We start from the raw sequence: 17214 nt of genomic DNA, 5'->3' as shown, positions 1-17214 counted from the left end.
TAAATAATGCAGCAAAGAAAGACCTTTTTTTCTTTTTGAGGGATTCTCTCCGAAGGAAATGGTATAGTTTTTTTTTTTAACTATTGGTAGAATATAAAATATGCTTGCATCTGGTTATATTTAGTTTTCACACTATTTATCTATCAGACTGAAATTATAATTTATTTTACGAATTTTCTCGTCAGTTTAAAGATAAATCATTGTATAATTAATATACAACATACAATTATTATATAATTAATAATTCCGTTAGAAAGCAACTTTATTGCCCGAACAACACGAGTTTTGAAATGAAAGCATTCGTGAATTCATCCAAGTCCCAAACCATAAGAGAGGTTCTTAAGATAAGAGAAAAGCCAGCCAATAATCTTAAAGCTTCCTTCATTTATTGTTTCGCACATCTCTTGTCATAACAATAAAGCTTAATATATAGTTAATTCTTCAACAAGGAAAAACTTACTCTTGCTTATTACAAATTATCATCTATATCACATTTATTTTTAGTTAGTTTAATTTTAGTGTTGCTTGCGTAGTAAAAAAGAGTAATTAGTTGAATTGCGTTAATTTCGTCACTCATTACGTTTGACTTGGCGCTCCATTTGAACGACACGGAGCTGTTCAGACTGGCGTTGGGGCGGCGACAGGACTATTGCTATCAGTTGTGGACGTCACTTCGCTGTTGGTGCCTTTGAAGCCGGGAAAGAGGGTGGAATACGATGGTGGTGGTTCAATCTCGTCGTAGTTCGGCGGCGTCAAGTCCGACTGCGTGGATCCCGAGGCGGGACTGTCTGCGAAGGACTCCCCAGTGTGCCCATCTCCGCTGCCACTTCCCGGCGTCGTGGGTTTTGTCTGACGGCAGCAGCACTCTGCAAATTAGAGCAGAGTTCCAAGTCGTGAATAGCACATTTGGATAGATATAAATTTGATAATCAGAGTGACTCAGATAAACTTTTGCTATCTGAAAATTCCGTAGCATATCTTGAGATTCATTAGCCCTATTAGTGGTGCCTAAAAATAATCCCAAATCGCAAACTCACCCCAAAGACCACAGATGAGCAGAGCTCCGCCGCAGAGCAGCATTCCCAGCATCAGGTATCCCCACGGTCCGTATCTCGACAGGCCTCTCGTGAGGCTCTTCCTGGTGCTCGTGGGCGCCAATGTGGGCTCGGACGTCACCAGCGGCGGCAGCACAGTTGTCGACGTGGACGTCAGATCGGGTGAGAAGAGCTCTCGGAACATCTGCATCGAGAAGTGCTCCCACAGCTGCATCTTGGGCACCAACGGCGACTTCTGACTGCCCGAGCAGAGCTCAGCGCTCTCGTCACTGTCGTACTCGTTGCCTGACGGGCAGTGCTGCACGCCGTCACAGATGAGATCCTCGCTGATGCAGAAGAGCGTCTCGTGGCCGACGCGAAGGCACGGATGCTTGCGCTCTTGCTTGCACAGCTCGCCCTTCCCGAAGGCAGTCAGGAGGAGGCGGTAATTCGGCATGTTCCCGCCATGCTGCCACACAATCCTCAGGCGTCCCTGGAGCAGGCGAACGGGCTCATCGACGCCTCCATTCGCCTCCAGTTGGCACGGATCAATGCGCCAAGGAGGGATTCGTGCGTCGTTGGAGAAAAACTGCAGAGATAGAATTGTGTTATAGTTTCATGCTGAAAGTTTCACGTGCTGCGCCTCAAATTGGGTCAAAGTCAAGATGTAAAGTGAAGGATGGACGTAAATAGGCTCAATGAAGTGCAACCATCAAATCAATATGCTCTATAGTCTCAATATTAAGACTAAATTGTTTCCTAGAGGACCAATTTTGCATACAAAAACTCCTCAAATTCACTTCCATGTGCCACATTATTTGAATAATTTGTACAAGAGAGTCAAATGAAAATTTCCATTGTTGATTAAATGAATGAATTTAGAAAATCTCTGAATTATTCAGCGCATATCGTCTAACTTAATTCACTATTCATTGTCAGGGTCGATATTGTGGTAATCAATTTCAATTTATATACCGCCAGTACTGACTTGAGAAGGAAAGGATCATAAATTGATGGCTTTACTGGCGACACTTTCGCATGTGCCCAAATTTGGTGAGAATGGGTAATTAAAATGCGATCACAAAAGCCATCTCATTATTCACTATCAACGCTAATGGCAGTGCAATGCGTCGGACGCGCCTCAAATCCAGGCGAATAATTACCTTGGTTGTGTGTGACATAAAATTTTCATGGATTTTCGCGCATACATTATGTGAAAATCAACACATGAATACCAATTATGTCACATTATTAGTTTCTCAAATCTCTGCAATAAATCATAGTAAAATGAATTAAAAGGCTTCTCTTCCTGGATTCAATTAAACTCCAACAAAACAGGCTTTTTTGCCCCAGAATGCACGAAAAGAATTTAATGAGCACCGCGAAACATTTGACAGCCAAGCATGAAACACAGTAATTAAACCATAATACAACTTACAATTGTCAATGGGCACGACTCTGTCGTGGAATTGGTCGTGCGCATCTTCAGGCCACTACTCAGATTCTTGTTGGTGAAGGTGAACTTCTTGCCCGTGGCGGGCCGATGGAGGCGCACAAAGAACCCATGAGATTCCGGCGCCAGGAAGATCCTCTTGCACGACCCCCGAATCATGTGCGGCTTCAGCTCCAGCGTGAGACTGGACTCCACCCCATCCTCCTGCAGGGAAGTCTCCGGCAACTCGCTGCAGATTGACTCTGCTGCCGTTGGCGCTGAGTCAACATCTGCGGAGGAAATGCACATCATGTATTTGGGTTACAAGTCGCATTGGGGCAATTGATATTGGGTCAACTTCTGGATGGATTCCAAGTGAGACGAGATAATTTGACGCAGAATCTGACGCACCCATAAACAGTCTCTCCAAAGCTCAAGTTCACACAATACACATTTGGTAAGTTGATGGCCAATTCAGCTGTGAACACTGCCCAGCCTCAACTCTATTGTCACTCAGAGACATATCAATGCTGTGCTGTAACAATTCTGAGAGTAATTCAAGGCCCACGATTGCTTGAAACTGACCATAATCGCGTGCGATTATCTCCTGCGACACACCCAAGTAAGATGATTATTTGAAATTGTCTGTAATCACATTTTTAGAAGCTGTAGTTGGATGATGGAATTATACTCAGACTGAAGATGTAATCAAATGAATGACGCCTTTTTGGTACTAAACGTGTTAAAAGTCTTGAAATTACTGTATTTGCAGTTTTTTCAAAGTCTCGTACACACAGCGGAATAACATAAGAAACGACTTTGTCAAATCTTAACCCTAAGAAAAGATTCAGTTAAAAGATCGCACTATTTTTCCTAAGCTCACTTTAAAAAAGAAATATTTTTCAAAATTGAGCGAATATCAAACATGTTTTTCAGTCATTTATGTAAGCACACACTGCAAGAGTTTGTTAGTTCAGCATGTCTTCAAGGTGTCCACAAAGGTGTTGCAAACACACGAGTTTTATTGAAAAACTCTTCAAAAGTAATCCGTGTTTTCAGTGCTTCTCCATCAGTTTAATAATAATAATGCTCTGGGAGATTACGAGCGTGTATGAAATGTCGTGCAATTAGAATTATATATCTCCTCTCATGTATATGTATTTCGCCCGAGAAAAAAAAACAAATCAGATGACTCTATCGCTATTTATGCACAATAACATTCATGCAAGACAAGAGCGAGTGTAAAAAAATGAGCACTTGAAGCCCAGACATTGCCATTTACCACGTTCTCCCTCTGATGTTAATTTCTCCTCTACTCTATTTGAGATTCGAGCTATGTAATGGCTCACTCATTGAGCTGCGGTCGAGAGAGAGAGAAACGTCTCATGAAGTCAAACGCTTACGGGGTCACTTACAAATTGACCCCGCAATTGACATCTTATCAATTTGGCATGATAGCCGCTCCTTCGCAGACGGGATGCGTGTCCATCCACTTAGTGCAATTAAGAGCCGAAACGTGTGCTTGTAATTCAATTTGCTCTCGGATCGCAGCGTCAAGAATTGACACTTTGTAGTTGAAATCGATTAGAATCACTTGAACATTGTCAATTGCAGGCAATTTACTGAAATTTCCGTACAAAAAGCCATTTGCGCTCTTCAACCTGACATTAAAGCGTCATTAATTCACTGAACTAGATTAGGTTCATGTGTGCTTCCCGGTACAGTTATGAAAATTGAAGTGTCGAAAAAGTGACTCACTGGCGGAATTATATTCAAATGCTTTCAGCCCAAAAAAAGAGAAGGGCCGAAAAGCAGAGATTTTTGGGTAATTCTTCAAGGCGAGCGAGTCTCGAGCGCAAAAACACGTTGTAAACTTTTCAGCAAGATCGCGTGAAGCGTGGAAAAATCTACTAAAAGCATCCATTGAGATTCTCCTAAGGATCCATAAAGGAGAAGTTAATTATGTGAGCAGAATGATTGCTTCGCACGCCAAGAGTCGCAGTTCAATGAATTTTATCCTAATTTGTGACATGACAATGGAGTCATTTAGCGGATTAAGTCACTTCTTGAGCCACCCAAATTGGCGTCTCATTCTTCATGTCACTCTTGGTCATTCAATAAAACGACAAAGCGAACTCTAATGAACACTAGAGGAGTTTTACGTGTCTTGTTATACATTCAAGTGAGTATAAGAATAAACTACGCTAGAAACAATTATTCCTGTCGAATTTAAGATTGAAATTAAAGCTTGATCTCTCTCAGCTGTGACCCATTTAACCCTTTGAAATCATAAGTGTGAAATTGCCAGTTTTTGTGTTGAATTGGAAAGCACGAACATGACTACAAGACTAACTTGGCGATGATGTTTTCTTGAGGTAATTTCTAATGTTCTTATCAATGTGTAGTAAACAGATGTCAATATTTAAGCTAACGAAGCAATTTATAGAATTCCAGTGTACTTTAGTTACAAGCTATTAGCTTGTCAATAAGTTATTTTCGGATCATTTGATCACTTCTCCTTCACAACTCATTCGGGATAAAACTACAGAAACTCTGTTCAGATATTAAGCACATATCAATGGAATAATTATCAAGCTCATCCTCATTATATACATTATAAACCCCGAAAATTGAGGAAAATAAGTGTTTTCTAAGAGTGGAAGCACCGCATTTTATTTTAACTCTATTAAAAGGTATTGATATTGGGTGATTGGCGAAGGGAGAAACGATGAGACAATGTGGAGGCATTAATTTGTCTATTACAGCCAAAGACAACACAAATATGGTCGACGTCATGTGGAAGCAATATAACAAGTGATTAATTGAATTAAATATGTCGTAAACAAGGCGCGAGAGATTGCGAAAACTCGTTCTCTCAGATTGTTTATTCGCGCTATTTCCATTTATCGGGTAATCAATAAATAAATACACATATTGGACGCCAAAATAACCAATTGATTCTTCTCATCTCGAGAAGCATTCTTGCCTCCCGAAAAATTGGCGGCTTTAATTGTGCGACTCAAATTTCCAGCAGCTACAATTTCTTTATATTTTTGTCGCTGTTGCTCAAATGGGTGGAAAACTTGCGATATGCTGATAAACACTTTGTATGCCGAGCCACTTGGTAAATTTCATGCTCCAATTAGTGTCTCTCCTCTCTGGGAGAATAGCGAGATGAGGAAGAGCGAAAGGGTTTTGGCGATAGAGCGCAGCAGAATTCTCAAGATAACTCTCTAAAACTCAACTCGCTATTAATTATTCCAGCTCGCCACTACTCGACATTCATTTATCGGTCAATTGTGATTGTAAATAGGCTGCATTTTGCCTGTGTGAGGGCGCTATATGGAGTGGAGAATAGCATTCGAAATGTATATGGGAGAAAAACCGGAGAGGTCCAAGGCATGAACCTTCAATGGGATGTTCTCTATCAATGTTGTGTGGATTTTTGCGGCCCTGGCGGATCAACACGCCGCAGAAAAGCACTTTGATTGACCGATTTCTCACTCAAGCACTCTGCGAAGTTCTCTTTCGCGCTCAATTTTCTCTCTAATATCGCACTGTCTGAGCTGAGAATTTTATTGCAAATTTCCATGGATGCAAGTTAGACACTCTGGAGCGGCCAAGAACCTTGCAGCGATGAAGAGGTGTGCCAAAGTGGAGGTTGTAGTAACACTTTTCGATTATTGCATTGCTTAATTGCATCTCATGTTACAATGTTTACCTGCCACTTGAGTGCGATATGATGAAACTTTCATGAAAATTGCAATAAAATTATTATAATTCACACAAGTCATGCTCAGATTCATTCTTGCACTTTGTCTGCCAGAAATCTCAATGCACACAGAAGTTAAGCAATGCGAATGTGACAACTCTTCTCTCTCTTATCAGGCTTAAGATGATTTTCAGAAGTAATCCTTTTAGAACAAGTCTAGTTGAATCGAGTTTTCGCCGAGTGACAGAGCAGACGACTTAAATTGCCATTAGCGTCTAATAAATCGTCATTATCTGACATTGTTTCTGGCGAATTGAGCATTTTCGAGTTTCTCTCCTTGAATGCCACGGCAAAACAGCGCTTATTTTCATTCTGTCTTACAATTATGTTTACTTAAGAGTACAGCACTTCACGTGCGCATTTTGTACCATTGTTGTAACATTTATAAATTTAATGGTTTTACAGGTAAAATAAACTAAAAATAGAAAATGCCCAAAGATGTTCATGTATTACTTAATGCCTTACATTTCCAAATACTGGATGACAATGGCATCGACAAACATTGAGAGTGACAAGACAACAGAAGGCGCAGTCAAATTGTGACAGGGGAGATTAAAGTGGGGTGGAAAGAAAGAAAGAAAGAAAGACATTCTGCGTGGTTTTTGCGTGAGAGTGATTCGTGATGCCTATGCAAATAGCGCGGAGTCAGGTAGAAATGATGTTTGCGCAAAATGTTGAGGAAGTTTGAAAGGCACGCTGAGGCTTGCATCAGTTTTCATATCATGCAAATGGATTTCTGCATCTCATTTGATATCTTCGATGTTTAGCCACGAAGACCATTTACTTGGCGTTACACCGGCGAATGTGACGCAATTGGAACTTGTTTTCAGCGCTGTTTACTCACTCGCTCTAGGGCTCGCCATCCATCACGTGTCGAAAGCCCCGCTTAATCACCAAGAAAGTCTCCAAAATCACCAATATATCGCCAATTGTTCTTGTCTACTGGAAACACGAGACAAGCTGAGGAATTCTTCCCCAAGTCGTCCGTCAAGTGAAAATGTTTTTTGTCTCTGCGCGTCGTGAGTCACATTCGAGTGATTTGCTTGTTGCTGGGAGTCTTCGAGAGCCGCTCTCTCACACTACCGGATGCGGAGAACCAAATTGGCCATCCATTAGAGAAGCAATTCGACCCCTGAATTGGCTGAATCGCGATCATGCGGAGCACATGTGGTGTTTATTGTTAGTCAATGCCAAGTGCATTTTAATTGGCGACAATATCTCACATCTTCAGGTAGGTGTGCGCGCTCATGATTTCCCGCACGGTGAGCAAATTTGCTTTTCCCCATTGCACACCAGCACGACAAATTTCACAGCGCGCCAATGATCACACATTCAGCCTTCCTCAACGCGAGTGGGTCGCTTGATTTTGATCGTGATGATGCTATTTTTACACCTCAACGGTGAGTATCTTTTCTCTTTTGACTTCGCGCTACACCCAGTATGGAAATTGAGGAAGTGAATGTACACCACACTACTGGCGGTTTCCAATTGCGAGGAGATGCAAAAAGAATATCATCATCATCATCATATGGTGGAGAATCTCTGCGTGCATGAGATCTAGATTGGTTGGATTTTGCACTGCGCGCTGGAAAGTTGAGACAGCAAATTAAAGTGTATATATCTGAAATAAGTATCGCGAGTTTCCAGTTACAATCATCCACGGCTATTTTTAGCCTCATCTGCTCTCTTCCATACGTGAAAGAAAATCAGGCAAGAAACTCGAGTCATGCAGGTCTCTAGCGGAATGCCAAGAGTGCCAAAGGTTGTTCACCTGCTCCGTGCACCCTTTCTCAGACACATCGTGGCGAATCATTTTCTTCTTCACCTGATTATTACGCGAATTTCCTACGCTACACCCGGAGTATGCGACAGTGGAATCAGCGGAGGAAAATAGTCAATATGCATAAACACATGGATGAATCACAGCAACTTCGCTAAGCGTATAATCATCCCAGACAAAGATCATTCAAATGTCCTTTCACTTTTTCTCGCATTGTGAATAATTGCTCATTAATTAGCGACATGTATATGTAATCTGCTCAACCTTATTGCACTACAGGAATTTTCTACGCCCATTTTGCCAACTCTGTCGCAATTCTCCCAATCGCCAGTGACTAATCCTCTGCAACTTTGTCATATTTCTCTCGAAAAGCTCATTAACCGCTCGGGTTTTCGATGGAAATTCAACGCCAAATGAGCTCGTTATTGACCCATATGAGTGATTCTAATTGTTAGACTAAAAATTTTCCACTTACGTGAATGAATGGACGCACTGTAAGTCAATTGCAGAGTCAATGTGAATATAGACCAGTGTACGACCAACATTCTCTCAGTGGTTTTTGTGTCATTTACACGTTCATTTCTGGAACAATTACTGCACTTGGCGCGACTCCTCGCCCACTGAACAATGCATTAATTGATGTAGATATCTTGGGCCGCCTCGAGATATTTCACCGTTACCACTCGAGGAGTCACACGAATCACACACTCCTCCAGAAATTGCTGATCATTTGACAACCACAGTCACTTTATATTGAACACATGGAAGATGCGCGATGCCGTGAAAATCAAATATTTGCTGTAATTCTTCACGACGAAAAACTCAGCCTGAGATAAAAACTCCAGAAAGGCGTTGCTTGTGTCAATCGCGCGCGCTGTTCAATTCTTGTGCACACAAAATCGGGAAGGCGAAACATAGAGACACAGCGAAATATCTTTGCGAATGTCAGGGAATCACAGTGTTGCGAAAATCACTCTTTTACACCTAATATTGCGCCTGGAGAAACCTCTGCTGCTTTAAGCTGGCGAAGAGATTTTTCTGATCACCGAAGAAAACACACTCAAACGAGACTCTCAACTCCGCGAGATGCCACGCAATGGCAGCTGCTCAGGCGGGAACGCTGAAACTGACTGACCTGCTGGAGTGTCTGACTCTCTCGCATCGTCTCCAGCAATCCGGCTCTCCACAAGTCACTCCTCCGCGCCCCTCTTCTCCCCCCGCGACTGCCGTCAAGGCTCGGAAACTTTGGAAATTTCACGCGAAACTTTCTCATGGGAAGAAACGAAATGCTCATCAATTGCATAAATAACCCAAGTGTTCTTAGCAGGATTTTATGTTTGTTCTTATGTGATATTCAATCACGAATCACGATGAAAATTTTAAAGCAAATATCTATTAATATTCAACAGAATTTTTCACACATGGAATCTCCAATGTCTCATTTATATGAACAAAAATAAAATATATAATCCAAAACCATAATTTTCCTATTCTATCTTATCTTCCTTCAGTGAGAAAAAAGGCTTTTATTACACTCTTAACGTCACTAACAGCCGGAAAATGTCCTCAAATTCTGATTGCGCACAACATTTGCAATCACCCGTCAATTTCATGAAACATTGAAGCCTCTGTGTCAGCGTCTATTGTCGATTCGCCCGCGTTACGAGTGCCAACATGCAGAACTTTTTACGCGCCACAAGCGTCTCGACTTTCGGCACTCTTGGCCACGGAGTCATCTCGCCGTGGCATCGAAATAGTCGATATCTTCGCCGAAAACTACCATAGAGCGTGTGTGTTGGTTTTGGAGAGTCACACAAACCGAAAGCGATATGTAACTTATGTTCGCGCGACGAAGAAGAGAATTGCCATGCATGACGCACAGTGGCTGGAGTCTAATGAAAAATTCTCAAAATTCCTCACTATCAAAGTAGTGGGAAAATTCTTCAATAAGTTTCATTCAGCAGACATGCAGAATCGCAGAAAAGTGGTGTGCAAGTGAAGGAAAACTCGTCGACATCGTGGAAGACAAGCCCACATCGGTTGTTAAATTGATTAGCTGCTCGTGGAGGTCAGAATCGCTGAAAAATTCCATCAGAATGGGCGAATTGGGTGGAAAAAGGTTAGAAAACAAATCCCCAATTGAACTTTATGAGAAACTAATTGAATTATTAAAAAACATTCCGCTTTATTTACACTTCAAATTAATTGAATGGGTCTCAGGACAATAAAGTAAAGTACTAAAGAAGCTCGAAACGAAGACAGCAAAGAGGCAAAAACACTTTTAGCTTATTGACTCGGATGTCTTTTGTTGTTTGTGAGCGAGGAAGTCGGAAGTGTGGAACGAGAAAGAAACTTACTCATAATAACTTCTGTTAGGAATAAATTCATGCTGAGTTTTGGCCGACTATTGAGCTCTACGGTTCATTTTCTCAGACTTCTCAGCGTAAACAAGTGAAGAAAGAAAACGTGTTGTTAATGTGATGAAGTATAGTTGTTTTTCCCATGCAGAACTGTTAGTTCTATTGAACATTCTAATGAGAAATATCCACTTAGCATTACAGTTTTTCTCATTTTTGGCTCTTTACTTGTAATTTGAAGTTAATCACTTCCAAAGTGACACAATTGATGAAATTTTGCATGACTCAAGTTTTATTCCAATTGTCGACATGACACAATTCCTCACAATTCTCATTTTAACCATTTTTCAGCTTCCGCTTCAGTCACAAAGTCTTCATTATAAAGTAAGCTTCTGTGTTACTTTTAAGTCAGCCATAAAATTACTCCAGCAAAAACATTTATGAGATGCCCAAAACTTTCAGTTTGTGTCTGTGAGAAAAACAACAAGTAAAGCCAAAGTATAATTAACCATTTGATCTGCTAAAGCATTTAGAAATCCGTAAAATTACTTAAAGCTTCTTCAGATGACGATCGTCGATTATCTCCAAAGACACGGAATAAGTAAATTTTTCTATAATTAATCTAATTTTCGCATTTAATTAACCAAATTAATTTCCTTGACGTCTTTAATTGCATTTTGTAGAGATATTATCTGGAGATGATTGCTTTTATTCCGAGAGAACTATTACAAATCACGGATTTTTTTTCACAAATTAGCATCAATTGAAGCTTTACACGAGAAACTCCAGGACTTTTCTTCCTCGTGTTACCTTTGCAAAACTTGCCTGATAGTTTAAAGCTTTGCAAGTATAATTCATCTTTCGTTGTTTGTTTATGCCTCAGATTAATTATAATGTAAGAAGACATAAAACTGCTGCGCAACTTTGACTCAACTCGAATTCAGAGAAGATTTTCCCACATTTCGTGGACTTCTTGGCAAACACAATCACCGCGCAAGAGAGTGCTTTTCGGTGTATGATCCTCCGAAGTGGTGCGCACAGCGTGTGATGTCTTGGAGAGAGGTGATCCCCGGCGAAAACACCGCCAACGCCAGCTGGGCATGCTCGTGGCAGCATGATAATGTGATGCTTGTGTGCGAAAGAGCGGAAAATATGCTGAAAGTTATCAATGTCACTATTGTGTGCCGTGCAGAGATAAATGGCTTTTGCATGGAGAATGTCTGGGACCTGACAACAAAGGGAGTCTCAACCTGAGTCATGCCGCTGAAGACTGCGGCTCGCCTTCGTCACTCGCCTGACACTCTGTTGTCACTGAAATTTTGTCCAAATTGCACAACAATTCACCCACTTTCTCGCTATATGACACAGAGTCTTAGGGAGACATGAAAAGAACTTATTGATAACGAAATGTTTCAGCATGTAAAAGCTTAAGATGGGATCTCGAGATACAGTAATCCACTCAGAAGCGACCCATTAGGAACCATTCAATCAATCATCACAGGGAAAATTAAGAGAGACAGTGAAGGTGGAATCAATTAGATTGCTCAAAATTATCTCGTCAATGTCACACGACGAGGAAGTTTTCCAATTCTCGATTGTCTTTATCAATTCCCCAACTGTGAAGGAGCGATACAAGCACTTCAGGTCATTTGATTTGAAACCACTTCGCCCTCCCGTCGATTGGACAATCTTATATGCTCTCGATAAAGTCGCGCCGACCGGCTGAAACCGGATTTATCTCATGTGAAGCAAATCGCGCGACTCAGGCAAATCACTGATTTTTCTCCCAAACCCAAAGTGCCTTTTGCTTACGTAAAGTTCATATCAGGTGTTTCTTAGCGCAGTGAGATGCCACAAAAGCTGAAGAAGATATCAATTTGTCTTCCGGAGGGATTTGACAAGAGTGCGAATCTTTTCAATAAACAACACTCAAAGGCCATGAAATTAACTCCGTGGATTTTCGCGCGGCAAAGTCCCTCCTTCCGGCTTAGTTGTCAGCCAGAAATCCCACGGTGAATCTGCAGAATTTCCATTCACGGCACGCGGTCTCTCACGTCGTATCAAAGACAGAGGGTCAATAAAGTGAGAAATTAGCTCGCGCAGCTATTGAAGGCAAATAGCGACCAATCCAATTAAGATTATCGCATTTGAGACGCAAAATTTCGCCAAGTGTTGCGCAAGTCGTGGAAGTGGCCACTTTATGGCCTGTGGAAAATTCTCGAGCACCCGAAAAAGAGCGAAAGTTTGTGTGAGTAGGGGAAATGTGTCGCTTTCTTCAGACCAACACAGTTCAGCCAACAAAGAGATGTTTTTCAGTCCAATCTTCCGGAACCCCTAGAAAGACAAGGAATAATTGCGCATTTGACGTGAAGATTTTGAACGGAATTCATGTGTGCAAAAAATTATACATTACGCATTAAGCTAAACTTGCTTCTGAGATTAAAAAATTTAATATCTTTCTGAAGAACAGAGTTTAAAATTAAGCAACAGCTTTTTTCTGGCGCTTTTGAGCTTCTCGACTATAGAAGAAAGTTCAAATAAACGTATAATAAAAGAATTTTGGCAAAAAATACGATCAAAAATATCAAATAATGTTTACACAAGATTTTATCTTAAAAAAAATAGACAAAATATTGAATTTACCTAAATTTCTGTTTCATTTTCTACTTCAACATAAAGTACTTCTATGTAATGTATAAGTTTCCTGCTAACTTTTCAAATTCCTCACAATTATTGCCATACGTTTTCCGTGCCGAACAAAGAATACGCAAATGATAAATTCAATATTGAAACAAAGATGTTCTGCTGAAGAAAGAGATCTCACATACCAGATCCAATAAAAGAATAATGAACTTATTGTACCTGCTCTAATTTTTCTACACTTCCTTGTGTAAGTGTTTTCTCTCCCAGTGCGATGCAAGAAGGAGCATTCTTTTGTCCGTTTCAAGACTCTTTTCCACCTTTTTTCCAATGCGGAAGACATACAAAAATCACCTGCTCGGTGACTTTGAACTCCAAAACCACCCACAATAAATCACAGCGAGTGTGATAAGGAAAGGGATTTGTGATATTTCTTTCTTTCTCTCACATTTATTCCACCTAAGCTATAATTACAGTATATGAACTTTGTTATTGTATAAAAGAATAATTTGTTAAAAACAGTTTATCGTTAAGGACACAAAGGCTTTGGGTATGAATATCGACAGAAATGGCACAGTTTGCAACTCTTCCAGATGCACATTGAGAGGTAGCGCACCTGAGACATCGGCAGTTGCGCCCCAGGTCCGAACGTCATTGGACCGACACAGAGAACAGCACTATCACAATTGAGGAATTTGTTCTGTGGCGGGGAAATAGTGATAACATTATTTGTCAGTCTTTTCTTCAAAACTCAGGCGTTCATCGAGAATTTGCGTTCGTCACACGCGAGTTCATCTCTTCTTCCCAATGTCACAGTTCACAGCACTGCACGTAAACTTCTCTGGGTTTTTCCTGGTTCGCTCTCTTTTTTTTGTCCACTCACACCTTTTATCAGCGCCCCAGAAGAAATATGGTGTTCGACGCAGTGATAATGAAGAGGGTCTCCGAAACATGCTTAACAGCCACAAATCCACGCAGATTACCACAAGCTGCGGGCGTAGCTAAAACCTCTCCACTTGAGTCTGGCTCTGGGCGACTTCCGTGCCGTCGGACGAGTTCGTGACGCGCTCCTCCGGCTGAATCACAACTTCCTGCACTTGTGGCGCCTGATCCGTGTTGGATTCGCTCACGGGCACGATGAATACGCGATTCTTGTACCGCTTCATCACGCTGTCGTAGCTGGGCGGCGCGAACTCCCTATACGACGGCGCCGGGGTAGGTGGGGCGGTCGTTGGGGGCTCCTCAGGCTTCCTTGGGCGGCCGCAGTAATTGTCCGAGCACGCCATCACGACGAAGAACGCCACGAGAGCCACGAAGGTCGAGAAGTACCAAATGATGGTGATCGTGTCCATATCTATTCCCGTCCTCGGGACGTCTTCAGGTGCCGCAGCTGCGGAAAAGCACAGCAAAACGATCGATCAATTCAGTCAATGCACAAGAGGTAAATTGTGGAAAATTCCCACACAACAACAACTCACTTAGGAAATCACAATCTGTCGAATTATTCTCCTTCGACGAGTCCTCACCAACATTTTCGCCGGTGAATTCTTCCACGAAGAATGCTGACACCACGTGTACGATCGCGAGCACTGCAAGAAGGCAAATGGGTGTGAAAAATCAACAGCAATTCATCCAGGTGAGGCTTATCACTCCAAAAATCCAACACATTGATACTGTCGGAACCAGTAAATTATGGATTTCGTAAGGTGAGTGATACAGATCTCAAGGGGCGACCAATTGCGCTGACTTTAGGTTTGAATGCGGAATAAAGCAGTCATTGTGCACTTCAGCACTCAACATTGCGATCAAGCAATGGACAAAGACTTTGCCTTAAGTTTTCTTCTTCTTTAACATTTGAATTCAAGTGAAATCTTGAGATTTTTAACACTTTTCACTATAACTCTCACCCTGTTCATGAAGAAGAAGAGAATTTTCATCTTCTCCAGTCACATCTACTTCAATGAAAAGCTCTTTCAAAGTACTATCTAAATTACTACCACAGCCAATTATTCCATTTTCAACGACAACTTGTTCATAGTTTTATTATTCTGGACAATAAGTTATTATGAAATTTTACCACCCCTCTATTTACCATTATCTTATCTTCAAGTCACGAAATATTATCTTAACATTTATTTGTGTTTGAAAATATGTGTAAATTTCGTTGGGGGAACATTGCGGAAAAATGGACATAAATTTCCCATTGATATAGACATTGTGACGTCAATGTTTTTGATTTATTTGGCACGATTAAGTGCTCTTTACTTGGCTCTCAACGCCACTCTTTGGGGTAAGCGCTCTGCAAAAGCACCGCGCCTAATCTTCAGCCTCTTCAGCCCTTTGGGATTAGGTGAGTTTATGCTAATTCGGGTTACAATTCTAGGCCATATCGAGCTTAGTAGCTCCGACGGTTTAATTTAGGACGTAATGCAGATGGAGCCTATTTTCGGCAAAATTTATCACTGCGTCATTCTTAAGTCTTTCGCTTCTCGAAAACAGTAATCAATGGATATTTTTGCAAGCCAATTGAATTACTTCGCCATGATTTCAAAGCTCCTAATCACATTTACGTCATCTTCCCAAAGCCATAAAATCATAGGGTTACTCATTGTTTATTGCGAGACAATTTTTTTTTGTGCGAAAATCACCAGGATAGACAAGTTTTAGTGGAAGGAATGACTATTGAAAAGCACACACTATTTTCAAGTACACTACATAAGATATGTGTTAGAAAAAAGCTAAGGCAAACAACAGTCTATAAATCTAAGTCACTACATTTGTCGGCAATTGACTTTAATAGAGTAAGTTTCTAGTGCCAATATTTCACAATTATTAGAATAATTGCATAAGTAATACAAATTGCTCATAGAAATGATTTCCTGTGTTCTTTTTTTTTGTTAATTCAACATTCTTCTTCGCAATTTCATCATGGAGATTCTCAAGATTCGTGAGAAATTACCAGTTCTCACACTCACAGGTGAAGCAATTATTCGATCGATTGAGTAGAAGTGCAAAATGCACTTTCATTGTTACTCTTCAAACACTTCAGAAGCTTCTCTGAGGATTTTCTACATCTCACCGTTTAGCGTTTCCGGAGACATTTTCCAGCCAAAAAAGCGTGCCTCAGATAGTATTCGTGGTTCTAAAATAGACACAAATTATCGTTATCACGATTACACACATTTTCCTGATAGTCTGCAATTATCGTATCACTTCATTCGCTGCCCTTTGCTTCAGGCACACCTCACGCTTCCTCTTCAGTGTGGTGACAACATACAATACATAAAACAAACTGAAGTAGATTTTTCAAAGCAACCATTTTCCGTAAAAGTTAGATAGAAGTCAAATTCATTAATAACTGAGAGATAAAATAAATATGTAAATTTCTTAATGCATCGCAAAGAGTAAATTTACATAAGAAATTCATTTTCTTTACTTCACAAAGCCGGCGAGATAAGAATGTTTCTTGTCAAAATACTTCCTCGTTTTATGAATTATTTTTTAACCCTATAGCATTAAGAAAATGCTTCGAAATTTAATATTAACGAGTGGATTTTTGCGATTTTGTTTCCTATTATGGTTATTGCGTCACTTAAATGTACACAGATTCCAAAGTCACCTGCTTCGTGATCTTAAACTTATTTACAGAGCAGAAATTGTTCTGTTTTCTAGCAATAAGATAAAAACCAAAACATCAAGACGTCACATAATTTCAAAAACAATGAAGATTATCTAATAGACTTGCTATAAATGGCTTATCTTTTGTTGTTGTTTGTATAGCTTAATGCGTCATGATTCAGGCTTCAGAAGATCAGAATCTTGATCATCCTGAATATGATTCAAAAAGTTTCATCTTGAAATCTTGATATTTTGGTTGGTGTCCCGGATATTAAGACTTTTGTGCCAGATTTATTCACCCTTGATTTGCAAATATTGGAGATTTATTGGTAAAATAACCGTGATAAATCGAAAAGCACTACAATACTTTGTGTATCTCTGATCGTAATAAATTGATAATATGTAGAAATGTTCTAGTGACCCAAATTAAATGACCACCATAAAAATGCTACAATAAAATAATACAGACTGACACGAAAATATGATTAGATAAGTTAAGAATATATATATAATTATGCACTCTGCAGAATCAAATAGAAATTGTGGCAGCGACAAACCTTGATTGTATATTTTGAAAAATA

At 40.4% G+C, this 17214-nt stretch overlaps 2 protein-coding genes across 3 annotated transcripts; both read right to left on the bottom strand.

The window, feature by feature from the left end:
• Positions 1-364: 364 nt before the first annotated feature.
• Positions 365-9144, bottom strand: LOC132264197 (uncharacterized). Of its 2 annotated transcripts, none has more exons than XM_059764309.1 (4): positions 8494-9144; positions 2473-2756; positions 1038-1623; positions 365-866 (listed from the first exon to the last, which is right to left on the bottom strand). In XM_059764309.1, the coding sequence occupies exons 1-4, from the start codon at positions 8561-8563 to the stop codon at positions 619-621; spliced, it is 1188 nt and encodes a 395-aa protein (XP_059620292.1). In that variant the 5' UTR covers positions 8564-9144; the 3' UTR covers positions 365-618. The 2 variants fall into 2 exon arrangements, with proteins under 2 accessions (XP_059620292.1, XP_059620293.1); XM_059764310.1 differs by lacking the exon at positions 8494-9144 and adding an exon at positions 7083-7218.
• Positions 9145-13451: 4307 nt separating this feature from the next.
• Positions 13452-16757, bottom strand: LOC132264087 (uncharacterized). Its single transcript, XM_059764154.1, has 3 exons — positions 16095-16757; positions 14494-14604; positions 13452-14405 (listed from the first exon to the last, which is right to left on the bottom strand). The coding sequence occupies exons 1-3, from the start codon at positions 16114-16116 to the stop codon at positions 14017-14019; spliced, it is 522 nt and encodes a 173-aa protein (XP_059620137.1). The 5' UTR covers positions 16117-16757; the 3' UTR covers positions 13452-14016.
• Positions 16758-17214: the final 457 nt, after the last annotated feature.

This window comes from Phlebotomus argentipes, unplaced genomic scaffold (genome assembly GCF_947086385.1).
Source record: "Phlebotomus argentipes unplaced genomic scaffold, Phlebotomus argentipes genome assembly contig_32, whole genome shotgun sequence".
NCBI lineage: Eukaryota > Metazoa > Arthropoda > Insecta > Diptera > Psychodidae > Phlebotomus > Phlebotomus argentipes.
Note: the sequence above shows the minus strand (reverse complement) of the source record. Positions and strands in the feature narration are given on the sequence as shown.

Excerpts from the sequence above, each read along its gene's own strand:
- LOC132264197 (XM_059764309.1), bottom strand. The coding sequence starts at position 8,563 with ATGTTGGTCGTACACTGGTCTATATTCACATTGACTCTGCAATTGACT. Across the intron at positions 2,757-8,493 it reads CAGTGCGTCCATTCATTCAC|ATGTTGACTCAGCGCCAACG; the intron begins GTAAGTGGAAAA and ends TTTCCTCCGCAG. Across the intron at positions 867-1,037 it reads GCTCATCTGTGGTCTTTGGG|AGTGCTGCTGCCGTCAGACA; the intron begins GTGAGTTTGCGA and ends TCTAATTTGCAG.
- LOC132264087 (XM_059764154.1), bottom strand. The coding sequence starts at position 16,116 with ATGTCTCCGGAAACGCTAAACG. Across the intron at positions 14,605-16,094 it reads GTCTCCGGAAACGCTAAACG|TGCTCGCGATCGTACACGTG; the intron begins GTGAGATGTAGA and ends GCCTTCTTGCAG. Across the intron at positions 14,406-14,493 it reads GACAGATTGTGATTTCCTAA|CTGCGGCACCTGAAGACGTC; the intron begins GTGAGTTGTTGT and ends GCTTTTCCGCAG.